The sequence below is a fragment of the Etheostoma spectabile genome, chromosome 6 (genome assembly GCF_008692095.1).
Source record: "Etheostoma spectabile isolate EspeVRDwgs_2016 chromosome 6, UIUC_Espe_1.0, whole genome shotgun sequence".
Lineage (NCBI taxonomy): Eukaryota > Metazoa > Chordata > Actinopteri > Perciformes > Percidae > Etheostoma > Etheostoma spectabile.
In genome coordinates, this window is record NC_045738.1 from 6,874,243 (window position 1) to 6,887,979 (window position 13,737).

The window sequence follows — 13,737 nt, forward strand, 5'->3', positions numbered from 1 at the left end:
TCTCTCTCTCTCTCTCTCAACCTGACTGCAGTTTGTTGTCGTAACTGACTTGAGTGGGCAAATGCTCACATTCGATAGCATCTGGCACTTTGAAAAGGTGTTCTCTTCATGGATGAACCCTAACACCAGATGCTGACTGGTTTTTGGACACCCCTCCCCATACAGTAAAACTGCACATTTTTGGGTAGCCTTTTATTGTGGCCATCTGTGCAATAATCATGCTGTCTAATTTTTTTTGTGTTAAGATTTTTTTCTTATGTTCAGAAATTATGAAAAATTACAAACAATTACATCTTGATATGCCACACCTGTGAGGTGGATGGATTATCTCGGCAAAGGAGAAGTGCTCACTAACACAGATATAGACAGATTTGTGAACAATATTTGAGAGAAATAAGCCTTTTGTGTGCATAGAAACAGTCTTAGATCTTTGAGTTTAGCTCATGAAAAATGGAAGCAAAAACAAAAGTGTTGCAATTTTGTTCAGTATACATAAGAAGACTAAATTGTTTTTAGGCTTTGGTAAAAAACAATTACAATTTATGATCGTGACTTGTGAGATTTTTACATTTCACACCAAGCCTAGTTTCTTTTTACCTGTGATCTGAGCATTTCAGCATAATTCGACCTCTCTTTGTACATATCTGTGCTTTTCAACCTTTTATTCTTTGGCATTTTTTTTTCACTAACCTTGTAATTGTTGAGATGTTTTCTTATTATTTCATCTCTCTTGACCACCTCTTTCTGGAGACGGGCAAATATAGGATTGGGTAATTTCTTTGAGAGAGGAAAAGACATAATGTTTAAAATCTCTTTCATAAGATGTTTGTTAGTCTTTCCTGTGATCTATAGTAAAGATAGTGAGTATTTACTGACTCTGAGCAGTGGGAAGGTGTCCAGAAGAGAAATCCAGGAGGAGCCCCACAGACCAACAATCTCATTCAGACAGCGGTGCAACTGCTGCAGCTCCAAAGAACTCTTATCATACTTGAAAAGACAGATTTATATTTTAACATATGTACTCAATGAAATGTACTATCCAGTAACAGATTAGTACATTATGAATGCACTTATGTAATGGAAGCTTCAAAAAAGATAAACAGTGACCTTGCCCAGTTTCCAGCATAAACTAGCAACCAAGCACAGAGGCTTGTACTACGAATCCAGATCAACATGCCCTGGATTTCTCCCAGTTACCCGGCTTCACTAACCCTAAAAACCGCGGTCCAGCATAACCTGTGTCACTAGTTTAATCAACCCAGCGTTTCCCAATCCAGCGCCACATACACGGTTTTACATGCAAAACGCAATACAGTCGCTGCTTCCTAAAACAGGAAGGAAAGTTGGCAAAAAGCCGACACTGACACTGCGTAAATCAATATCACTTCCCCATTAGTCAAGCAAGATCTGACCATAATTACACTTGTGCTTTCCATTATTTCAGTTGCAGCCCTGGCAGTGGGAAGCAATCTGAGAGCAAATAAAAAAATATAAAAACATAATTCAAACGTGCGCATCAACACACGGCTCAATAATCACTCAGCCAACATTTGAATATGTTTTTATATTTATTAATTTAAGGGTGAAATCACCATGGTGATGCGTCGCCAAACCTACCAGACTCCATTTAAATAATTAATACTTTTATCATCGTAAAACATAAATAGCCTATAGTCCCTCTTATTAATATAGCCTATCTTTCATAAAGAGGCTACCCATCGGGGAATGTTAACGGGGTTGTCAAAAAATGTTTTAACTTTAATGAGCGCACCTCTCTCTCTCTCTCTCTCTCTCCCCGCGTACCGAGGTCCAGCTGATCTTCTAAGAACGGTGAACTTGTCATCAATCGAGTATTGATTGGTCAGTAGGTGGTGCTTTTACACCGCTTGATCTTTAATCTCTAATTTAAGACGCTCCCGACCAGGTTAGGTGTTCATCATAAATTACCACAGCAATTTAACCCGGTAACAAAAGATCCCCTGTCGTGATAAAGAAAACCCTGGGTTGAACCTGAAGTTACCTCGAACATTAATAACACATCTTGATTCGTAGTACAGGCTTCTGGTGTACCACAGTTGTTTATTGATGAAAAGCAAATTTTGCAATCCCTCTCTGGCACTCGGAGGTACAAACTGAGCTGTAGGAGGAAGGATACTCACTTCTTTTCCAAAAGCCAAAGTGGTAATGACATTACTGGCGGCCACTGTAAAATCCCCCGAAAGATCTACAGAGCTGCCTTGATAGTCCATCAAAACCTAAAACGGTGAACAAACCATGCTTTATCTTTTTGTGTGACCACTCTTGGACTTGCCAAACATTTAGTTTGCTGTCTGGATCTCTGTTATCACATTATAGGCCATTATGTTTTTAAGATAAGGCACTATATAAACCACCGATGTACAGTTTGTTCCTCTTATGTGCTGTACCTCTCTCAGATGCAGTGCCTGTCTCTCAATCACATCATGCAATGATTTCTGGCAGCAACGCTGCAAAGCACTGTGGACGAGACGACGATGTGCCTTCCACTCCTCATTATAGTCCCCCAGAGAGATAGTGTGCCCTCCCCCAGACACAAAATCACCTGATGCAAGTCAGGAGAGGCCATCAAGACATACAATAATTATGCATACTGTTGCAAAAAGAAGTTTGTGTTGTTTACCTGTGTATGAAACTGGTCTTCCAGCAAAGTCTGACCATTTTTTCACCAGTGCTTCTCTGATGAATTCACTACTATTAAGTACCACCATAGCTGAAAACACAACAACAGAGTTTTATATTGTCTACAAAAAAATGTTTTTTGAAAAGCTGCTTGTCAGCATGGGATATGATACAAAATCCATAAATCTGAAATGGGATGATTACTTGTTTTTCCACATTTCAGGCGGTAGATGTTTCCGTACCGCTGTGCCAGATTGGTCAGATGAATAGGCAGATGATCGTGTGTCAGCTCCATCATATTGCCTATGAGGAAGAAGCTGGGAGGACCTGGGAGGGAAGGAGAGGAGGAGCAGGGAAGGAACTGATAGAGATACTGCAGCAGTCCAGATTCAGCCACTGGATGAAGTAGTTAAGAAAGACAGAAGTAAAATGGAGAGAATGAACACTATTCATAGACATCCATTATGTCACGTAATGTCCCATTTAATAATAACTATTTTCATTACAACCAGCATGTTTTACCTGTAGACTTACTTCCCTTGCGGTCCTTCTGCACAGATTTGTTTCTCTGACCAGAAATGCAAATCAGTACCATCAGCAGTAGCACAACTAGGAACACAGCTGCCACAGTGATCACTGATATTCCTGTTGCCATTTTGTGTCTTCTTGCTGGTGTCCACCTTCTGAAAGGTGGTCAGCACACTGCTTGTCCCATTTATAGTCTCCTAATCCGTCTCTTAGCCCATCCGCTTGATACAATGTTGGTGTTTTCGCTAAAATCAAGGACATCTAAACATTTTGTAGGTCAACATATCTGATAATGAGATGAATGCAACTTGTGTACCAAGAGACAAAATGATAAACATGTCCAGGACTTGCCGAGGGTACGATAACACTTTACAGCTGACATGTCAGTCAGTCATGCCGGCATTTGTTTATCTTGTAGCGCAGGGAATTAAGAAACTGTGTTCCATCAAAGGCTTTGGGTGTTTTAATTCACTGTTACAACCCCCCCAAAAAATGCACTTCAGACTTACATTAGCCACATTTATTCCAATAGAGTGAGACAGTGCATATTCAATTACAGTAGTAGTGTGCTGGCATACCATTATGGTGCACAAAAAGGTATTAGAGTCAAAACAAAACTGTTGAAATGGACAGGTCAGGCAGAACAGTAGGACAGGATACAAAAAGTTGCAATAAAACATTTCTCCCGTTTTTTGGTATATTTCCAGAAAAAACAGATCATGAAAAATAAGTTGCAAATTGAATTAAAAGTGCTGATAGCTGTTAAGAGCTATCAAAACCACTGTACATGCAATTTCAGTTGGAAAAGTGACATGCAGCAACTGTGATATTCCCTGTTTTCTGGAACTTAAAATCTCTGCCAGATGTATGACGACTAATGTATCGTTAGCCATGAGTTGCAGGAGAGAACCTGGACGGTCTGAACTTCATCTCAGCAAAGGGAATGGAAGAGTCTTTACCTTTCCAGTCGATCCAGACTATTCCCTATCAGAACAGAAATATAAAAGTGATGACATTTGGTTAGTGTGCTGTATCATTGAAGATAAAGTGTTTAAAGCTCATTTGTCCAGGTAAAGAGCGGAATTGTACCTGATTATTACTGTTGATGCCATAAAGACCATTGAGGTTGGTCTTGTAGCAGTTCTTGTACCACCAGCCTCCCATGTAGGCCTTGGCACAATGGATCCCTAGAGGATCAGAGTCCTTGTCCCAGGTTGAGAATGGGCGTCCATTATGGTATCTCATAGAGTCGCCTGACAGAGAAATAGTGAGATTGAGGTAGGAATTGGCAGGCATTTGGAATAAAATACAGTATACACTGCACATGTTCAGTATAGTTTTCACCTGCAGTTCCTGTGAAGCCAGACACTGTGAGAGTATAGTACTTCTCCACTGAATCAATGGAGAAGTTGGCGTAGTGAGCGTAAGCGGTGTTGTTTCCAGATCGCATATCTACTCTCAGACTCACAGGGCCGGCACTAGTCAGGTTATGAAGAAGCTCATTTCCTAATAGATGATGGAGATGAAGAGTGAACAGTTCAGCTAAATATTTGTATTTGCATGCATATGTGATGATAATAAGAACTTGCTTCAAGTGTACCGAGCCAGAAATCTTCGCTGAGGTTTCCAAAGCCAACGCTGTATTCACTCCAGGTTCTGTAGAAATCTGTCTTTCCGTTCATCCTCCTCTGGAACACCTAAAAACACACATCAGATTGTTGTCCATTAACTTCACCCAATAATTCATTTTTTTTTCCAGAGCAAAGTTTTCAGATAACAGCAGATTGTCTCACCGTCCAGCCACCTCCATCAGTCTCCATGTCACAGTAGACTCTGACTGCTCCTCCCTCTTTTCCCTGCGGGTAGATATCCACCTCTCCTGACTGCAGAGCTCCGTTCAGCAGCTCCTGAGAGCACTCGGTAGGGAAAGGGAAACGCAGTTGGCCTTAGAGATAAAAAATAATAATAATAATTTTGTTGTTACAAAGTATCTGTAAGGCAGATAAATGAGCAGTGACTGCATTATATAAAATACATCACCTGTGAGGAATTCTGTGGTGACAACAGATGTGTACTGCCCGTCTTTCTCGCCTTGAACCAGAACAAAATAACGTGACATTGGCAACAGCCCTGTCAGCTTATACTCTGTGATAGATTGGTCCAGGATCACCTCCTAGTGTTTACACAGACGCACATAAAGTTATGCAATTGTCGGAGCTCTATTTGTACTGTATGTGCACTTGATGAGGAATATTAATCACCTTTGTCTTTTCTCCTGCCACATGATAGATCAGTCTGTAGCTGTTATAAACAACAGTGGTAGTTCTCCATGCTATGACTGCAGAGCGAGGACCTACCTCACTGGCTTTAACCACTGAGAAACACAAAGATATATTTAGTTCACACACGTTTAACACACAAGCTCGGTAAATTTTGCAAGTAAACAAGGCTCATCTCACTTAATTTCCCCCCTAGGTTCTCACCATTGGCAGTAGCAAATGTAGTTGAGATGGCCATGCTCTGCAGACTGTCCTTCTGGCTCAGGACTTTGACTGTGTACAGGGTGCCCCTCTGCAGGCCTCTCAGCTGGTGCTCTACTGAGTTTCCAGACAGCATCACTGTCACTGTTACATTAGGAGCTGTGGCAGGAAGGATAATTCATAGCACATAGCTTAGTCATGGGCGAAAGGTATTTTTGCTTTTTAACAATATTTTTGGTCATTTTCTATTTTATTAGTGCAGATAGAGATGAAAGGTGGTGGGGGGGTGGGGGGGTGGGGGGGGCACACAGCAAAGGGCCGGAGATTCAAACCCGAGCCGTTGCCAAGGCCCACATGGGACTCACTCTCTACCGGGTGAGCTAGAGGTTTCCCGTAAAGTTGCCACACTCACTCTTGGAGGACTCATAGCTGATGATGAAGCGGTCCACTTTCCCCAGACTGGGTGTCCATTGCAGCACAGCTCTGGTATCGGTCACATTGACAACTTGCAGATGTGTTGGAGGGGCGGGCACTGCAGTCAGGAGACAATCCATAGTGCGTTTATTGGTCTTTTGCTTTACATGTTGAGACAAAAAAGTAGCTGTACATAACAGTAAGCTTATCTAACTGTGTACCTGTGGTGATAAGAGATGTGAGAGTGTCACTTTGGGCTCTGCCTTGGGTAGTAGTTAGGGTGATAATGTAGGAGGATCCAGCAGAGAGCTTGGACAGAACCACGTGGGATTGTTTAGACGCCACGGCTACAAAACGGCTCTCCCCTAATAGGATCATACATCACAAATATCACACTGAAACAAGTAACACAAAAAAAAAATCCAGACGACATATAGATACTTAAAAATGGGGTTTGACCTGAGCTGCAGTATAAAGGCAGGCTTTTGACAAACCTGTGATTATGTTGGTGTACGTGACCCTAAAGCCTGAGAATGTGGTCTTTGGTTTGGACCAAGAAACAGTGAGAGATGACTCTGTTACATTGCTGAAAACCATCTCTGTGGCTGGCTCAGGACCTGGTGAGAGAAAACAAAGGGAATTGTATTCACATTTTGCTGCTACCAGTACTAATCCTGTCCCTGGTAGAAGTGGAAGAGTTATGCTTCAATGAAAAACTGTATTAACCTGTAACTGCAGTTGCTCTATGAATCTTTGATCTCCTCTCAGCTGCAGTGCCATACACATGCAGGACATAGCCTGTGTTTGCCCGAAGGTTACTGAACTCCACAGAGCGTACGCTGCCAGGGACCACCATAGAGATCCTCCTTGTTTCAGATTTGCCACGCGATACGACAGCTTTACTGGAGGTGGCAGTGGTGTTTGTGCTCTCGCGCTGTACCTGGACCTCAGTTGCATTCTTAGCTGTGGTGGCCTTGTCTCCTTCAAGAGCTTCCTCTTCAAACTCTTCATGGTCGTCTTCGTCACCCTCTGTCCGGGGTTCTCTTCGGATAACTGTGAAGTTCTTAAACATCCCTTGCGGTGCTGACCATATGACAGTGAAGCTGTAGGAGGAGACATTCACAACCTTTACAGAACCTAATCCAGATCCTCCTATCCTCTTTGCGCTCCCAGAGCTATGGATAGTTGTTTTATTCTGCAGGGCTTGAGTCTCGCCCGATGTTGCTGCAACGGTTGAATTAACTAGATACTGACTCTTCTGTGCAATTTTCTCTTTTCCAATTTTGCCAGCTTCAGTGTTTTTGTTGTCAACGGATTGCACATCTATAGTGTCTACTTTGACCTTCTTGATGCGTTTATGTCTAGATGATTGAGTACCATTCTTCTCAGTCAGTGTGGACTGCTCTAATGTCTCCTTCCCTGTTCTGGTTTTGTTTGTTCCCACAACCTTGGTCAGAATGGTCTCAATTTTAGCGGTACCATTGGATTTCTTCACATTACTATGGGTTACATTGGTTTGAGGTTCATCTTTAAGTTGGTCAGATTTAGGTTGTGTTTTACTGACAGTTCCTTCCTCAACAAGCTTGAGGTCTGTTTTTTGGAGGACCTTTTTTGAGGTGAGGACTGTTGTTTTGCCTTTGCGGGCCTCTTCCTGCTTTCTTCCCTCATGTTTCAAGAGAACTTGACCAACAGTTGGGCGACTGGTCTTTGTGGAACTTGAAGTGTCTTTAATCATAATTTTTTTGACTGAGGCTTCTTGTTTTGCTTGTGTTTTAACAAGACCTGCTTTAGCATTAGTAACCACTTTGGGTTTAGTGTTGGTCTCTTTGGCTTCAGACCCCTTCTTCTGCTCTTTCTTCTGGAAGAGTGTGTGCTCTACTCTGGTGGATTTCTCTTGCATATTTTCCTTGTCTTTGTTCACCTGCAGGCTCACTGTTTCAACAGCTACTTTGACTTTTCCTTTGGTGGCTTCTGAAATTTGCAGAGTAGAGGTTACAAGCAAAACAAGAAAATTTGTCTCCAATGCTACCATATCCAAATAATGCAGACTCTCACTTACTTGTATTACACTCAGCTCCTTGTGCACACTTACTGCAGTCTGGACCCATGAATCCCTGTTGGCAGATACATTTTCCCTTCTCACATTCCCCATTGCCACTACAGTCATTTGGACAATTTGCAGAACATGGACCTGGGTAGCAAGAAAAATAACCAACATTCCTAAATCCACATCTCAAATTGAGTTGTATCAAATATAATTATCTTGTGAATTTTACAGAATACATACATTTTTCTTTAATGGAGGACATCTCTCTTTCTAGTCGGGCCACACGTCCTTTCAGTGCAGACATCTCAGCTTCACATCCCCCGGTGCAGCCACCAGGCAACAAGCTGATCTTATGCGTCATCACCAGAGGAACGCCAGGCTTCAGTTTCAGCTCCTGCTCATTGGCTTTGCTTGAGTCACAGCCATCGCTGATAACCACCTTGATTGGTTGTGCAAGGGCTGGCTTTTCTTTTGTAGTGGTGGCAATGGGAGCTTTGATTACAGTACTATGATTGGAAGAGGACATGACCTTATCTTTGTCGGCTGCAGAGCCACCAGCTGAAGCGGCCTTTGCTGGTGTTGACAGAGCAGTTTGAACTACTGTGGGGGCAGTCTTGTCTTTGGTGGAGGGGGATTTAGCTACAACAGTCTGATTGACAGAGGCTGTGGGCTTGTTTTTGGTGGTTTTAGCGCCACTGGTGGGAGCAGACTTTGGGGATGTTGACTGAACATTTTGAACTACAGTGATGGCAGGCTTGTCTTTGGTAGCTTTGACTTCACTAACTGTGGAAGCCTTTACTGCTGGAGTGGATAAAACAGTCTGATTGACTGTGTTTGGCTTCAGGGTCGGGCGAATGGTCTGTTTGGCTAGAGCAGCAGTGGTTTTTGGTTTTAACAGGGTAAAAACAGGATTGGGTTTGGTGGCGTCGCTTCCTGTGGAGTTTCTCCTTTCATTAGTCGGGGATTGAAAGGAGGGTAATGGGGTGAGAAGGAGGAGAAGTCCTAGAATAAACAGCATTTTGAGCCAGCAGCAGTAGCCAGAGATGGTATTGCCTTTGGTGGATCTGTATATATGTTACTGTCAAATTATGACCTTGTTCCTCTTTATTTCTGTGACCACTTGTAAAGGGGAATGTGTCAGGCCTCTCTAGAAATGAAAGAAAATGAAAAGCTGAGTTATAACTCAGTTTAATGCCAATTCATTTTACAACTTTTTTTTTCATCCCAAGAAAGGCTGCTGTTTTTTCATCCAGCCTAACATTCACAGAGCTCCTATTCACACTTTTTTGCTTTCTTGTACAACCTTCTACTGATTATTAAGACGCTACACTTAGAGCGATTTCAGGTTTTGTAACTTGCTCAGAAAGTAACCTGACAGAAATGGCCAAAGCAAGGGACAGTAATACTTATGTTTTCTATTCTGTATGAAAACTAATTTTGTTAACCTTTTAGAATATTGTCTTATCAAATTTCTAGGCTACAGGTTCTCTAAAGGTTATATGCCATGATTTGACATTTGAGAAGGTTCACCGAGCAAAATTATGCAAAATGGACTAATGCATTAGAGCATATATAAATATATGTAAGATACATTTTTGACTACACATATTTCTTCATGTGTCTTTTATATGACACAGATGTGTGATGAGCGTCGTAAGGCTGCCATGCATCACCCAGGTGGGTGCTGCGCATTGGTAGTGTTAGAGAGTAATCTACTGTCTACAAGTCGTTACAAGTAAAGACAACTAACTAATTTAGGTTAAACAATTGAAACATTGTTTGAATCAGCCATAATAGGTAATTCAATGGCTTGTCAAACCAAATAGAAATCTAAATTAGTTGACTTTGAACAGGAAGGAAGAAGGTGACTTGGGAGAACCTATGCAGAGAGGCAACAGAGCTACACTGTATAGAACTGTCGGACACTGTACGTCTTTCACTATACAGAAGGTTACATAATCCGCTGCTGCCACAACTCAAAAACACTAAAATAAATATGACCGGCCTTGGCATTTAAACTGTAGAAAATAAAATAAATCATACAACATGTAAACAAATTTGCTTTGCCACACAGCAAGTCATTTGTAAAGGAAGCATTGGAATAAATGAATTAACTGCCTAACTGGCTGCAGTATTAACTGAATTAATTGGCACATTTGTACTTAAATGAAATATAAATTGTCATACTAGCACAGTATTAATTATAATGATATAATGAAAGGTAAATAGAAATAGGTATAACCATGCTACATTACGTGTGAACACTAAAAATGAGTATGTGCACCACTTAGTGCAACTAGTGCAGTGTAACTGTTTAACGGCTTTTTAGCAACTAAAACACAGTACAACATGGCTTTGGTCATTTTCCAAATGTTTATAATTTTACAAATAATAAATTAAGCTGCACTATAAAGACATTTTGATGTGAAAAAGTATCATACATCAAAGTGGAGGGTATAAATCCATTCGTTCAAATGACTGCAGTTACCACTCTAATATTAGCCAAAATTAACTTACCAGAATAATGTCTTATCTATTGGCTTTATCTCTTCCTTTGTGTTGCTCCCTCCATTTGACTGGAAAAGCTCACACAGACTTGCTGGATATGATCTGGGAGGAAAGAGGTGAGAGAAAGGACCACCACTAGAAAGGAGGACTGTGATAAAGTCTGCTCCTACTTAAGCCTCCCCCACCCCCACCCCTTTCCTCCACACCTAGTGGTCCCACTTGCTCAACCACCATGGAAAATATTTGTATTGGACTTAAAAAGAGTTGATATTTTAACAGATTTGTGCATAAAATATGATCAATACCCTCCTGTATTTTGTAATGTTTCCATACATTTTCCTGCTATATTAAACAGTTTAACTTAAGTGATTCAATTACTTTTGGTTAAATGAATCATAAATCACTTTGTGCAACATTGTATTATCTAATATATAATGTGATCAGACTTTTTGGTGAAAATGCTGAAATTGCAGTTTTGCTCTGAAACTGTGCAGCACGTGCCAGGACATTTCATTTTGTTCTTCCATGTACTGTTACACAAAAAAGCATGCATGTTTCAGCTTTGCATGGCTGATGACAGTTATTCCAGTGTCTGCTGTACTGTATGTATCTTGACTTATACCCGACATAGCAAACACCTAGACGCTTTAAATGAAGAAAGCCATGCTCTGAGAATCATGATTCAGCTGGAATACATAGCATAACACTGCAGGTATTCAGTGAAGTCGGTGGGGGAAAGGAACCTCTCGCTATATGAATTGGCCGTTTGTTGCAAGTAATGAGATGTAACTACGTGGGAGTTATGTAAGTGACCAGGTATCCACCATATTTAAGGAATGGTCTGTGAAGGCTCTAAATCTCCAACCAAATGGCCACCCACCAGCCAACCTTTTGTTGACCACATGAAGACAAATATATCAAGGGTCTAGAGCAATCCATGCATAAGTGACATTTTCCTAATTTTACAGAAGAGCAAAAACTAAACTAAAGTTAAAGTTTTGGAGATATATATACACATGTGTGTATACGTTACATGTACTTACTCTAATGTGTTAAATGTGTTAAGCAGGCACAATTCTCTTACACCATGTAGTATTCCATGTTCTGATATTGAAAGACAACTAACCCAGTTATTATGGTTATTCCAGGTATTTGGAAATGTCAATTGAGAAGTGGATGTTGCACAGTGAGCCAGTTACCAGTATGAGACGGTATGACAAAGGAACTGGTTGCTGCTTGCTTGAATGGTACTTGTCGGGGGGTTGTGTATGAACAATCTCTCTCCCATAATGCTTGATTTAGATGGATTTATGTCAAAGCTTGGCCGTTGATCGATAAATCATTTGTGGACAAAAGTAGAAGAGAGAGGTGACAAAGAGAAACATACGGGACTGATAAAATCATGCATTTTGGTCAAAGAAACTGCTGAAGATGAAGAGTAGCTAAAAATTAAGATTAATTATCAATTAAGAAAATGATCCAATTCACAAACCAATAACATGTTCATCAGACATGATCAAAATATATGTCAAAAAGTAACTACACATTGATATACAGTACAGGCACATATATGCACACACATTTATTCACAAGCTAAACTACCTATTCACATTTTTACCACTTACTGCTTTGCATGGAAGGTACACCTCTGCAAGATGAGTAGCCTTGCATTCATGCACACACAGACACACCTTTGTTGTGACATGCACTGTTAATCTGTTTAGAACTTTGAATTTGGGACCACTAGGCTTTTTTCCCAGCAGACATTTTGAGTTTTAGTAGGAAAAGCGTGTTAATAACATTAATAGTGGCTCGGTGCTTTTCTCCTCGTTCCATTAAGTCATGACAGATTCACAGTGTGCTAGTAGCACAATATCAGGACCCTGAAACTGAAGCAGTTTAATGGAAATCAGCCATCATAAATTGTATCATGTTCATCTATTGTTTCCCATCTGTGACATGTAAAATGTGAAAAAGCCTATTTACAAATCACATACCAAGTCACCTTGATATTAAGATGAAAAACAGAGTAATTGTCAGTATAGTGTGAACGCCTGAGTGGGTGGTCCCACTCCATTAGTGCCTCCATCTGCTGGCAGCCTCCAGGAACAGCTCCGCCTTTACTTTAGTCCTTTCCACACCATAGACCACCCTCAAACCGCTGACCCTGTGATGGCCTTTGGAAAGCACCTTCAACATCTAAGGCTACTGCACACCTTACAAAATACACCTGGTCGTACGAGTACATTTCACAATTCCACAGCCAATTTCACAGTTGATGCTTAAGCATAGTTGTTGTGTCACAGTAGGTGAGCTTGTACTCGTGGAATAAGTGTATTGATGGCAAATCTCTTTTGGCAATTCACAAATCCAAAATATAAAACAAATTTGTAAATCTATCATTCACACTCTGTCTTTGTTGAGAGAATATTTGTATTTTATTGAGGGAATAACGACTACTGTTGATCAATTGCTAATTCTAATAATCACAAGCACTGGTCTACACTTCTTAGTCATGATAAGCCATTTATTACCTTGAGAAGGCCACAGTTCAAAGAAGACCAACTGTGCTGTTGCTGTTGGCTACTGGTGCACTAAAGTAATCCCAAAATGAACGTGTGATGCTGAAGTCTGCATAGTTATTTACTCTTTATTGATTCAAATGTAATGAAATGTCTAATGGCAACAGCTGAAACAGTGCAGGCATTGATTTGGCTGTGATTGAAGTGATGGTCAGTACTCCCGTGTTGCTTACATTGGACCTGGCCTTAGAGATTAGAATAATATAAGCACATAAGCCCTTGCTTGTTCCTGGCCTCTCCACCCATGCCTCCTTCTCCTGCTGGACGGATCCCTCCCACTAGCCCTTGTTTTCTCCCATTACCTCTCTCTGCATCACACACAGCTCAAGATGTATTACATAATTGCACTGAGTATCTTCTGCAGCATGTCTCTAAGTGTAGCACATTTAAGACGAGTTATATTAGCTCTCTAGAGCTAATGAAGAGCTATTATCCTTATGAGGTGGTGATTGATCCAAATCCTTATGTAACTCCACTAGGGGCAAGCAAACCACTCTTATAGGCAGCAGACTGTTATGTC

The 13,737-nt window shown here is 40.9% G+C and overlaps 2 protein-coding genes across 3 annotated transcripts in view; both read right to left on the reverse strand.

The window, feature by feature from the left end:
- Positions 1–3,363, reverse strand: part of cyp21a2 (cytochrome P450, family 21, subfamily A, polypeptide 2) — a 5,441-nt gene extending 2,078 nt beyond the window's left edge. Inside the window, exons 1-7 of one of the 2 annotated variants that reach the window (XM_032518333.1) lie at positions 3,181–3,363; positions 2,863–3,054; positions 2,660–2,749; positions 2,427–2,581; positions 2,160–2,255; positions 877–987; positions 691–777 (exon numbers count right to left, since the gene is read on the reverse strand). In XM_032518333.1, the coding sequence (XP_032374224.1) occupies positions 691–777; positions 877–987; positions 2,160–2,255; positions 2,427–2,581; positions 2,660–2,749; positions 2,863–3,054; positions 3,181–3,313 (864 nt within the window). In that variant the 5' untranslated portion in view covers positions 3,314–3,363. The remainder of the gene's footprint in view (positions 1–690; positions 778–876; positions 988–2,159; positions 2,256–2,426; positions 2,582–2,659; positions 2,750–2,862; positions 3,055–3,180) is intronic. The other variant, XM_032518334.1, reaches the window with a different exon arrangement.
- Positions 3,364–3,693: 330 nt separating this feature from the next.
- On the reverse strand, positions 3,694–10,781 carry tnxba (tenascin XBa). Its single transcript, XM_032518304.1, has 15 exons — positions 10,645–10,781; positions 8,368–9,274; positions 8,140–8,271; positions 6,807–8,051; positions 6,575–6,697; positions 6,302–6,445; positions 6,079–6,198; positions 5,670–5,825; positions 5,448–5,560; positions 5,227–5,359; positions 4,980–5,131; positions 4,787–4,883; positions 4,531–4,692; positions 4,276–4,439; positions 3,694–4,170 (listed from the first exon to the last, which is right to left on the reverse strand). The coding sequence occupies exons 2-15, from the start codon at positions 9,143–9,145 to the stop codon at positions 4,072–4,074; spliced, it is 3,618 nt and encodes a 1,205-aa protein (XP_032374195.1). The 5' UTR covers positions 9,146–9,274; positions 10,645–10,781; the 3' UTR covers positions 3,694–4,071.
- Between the last annotated feature and the right edge of the window lie 2,956 nt (positions 10,782–13,737).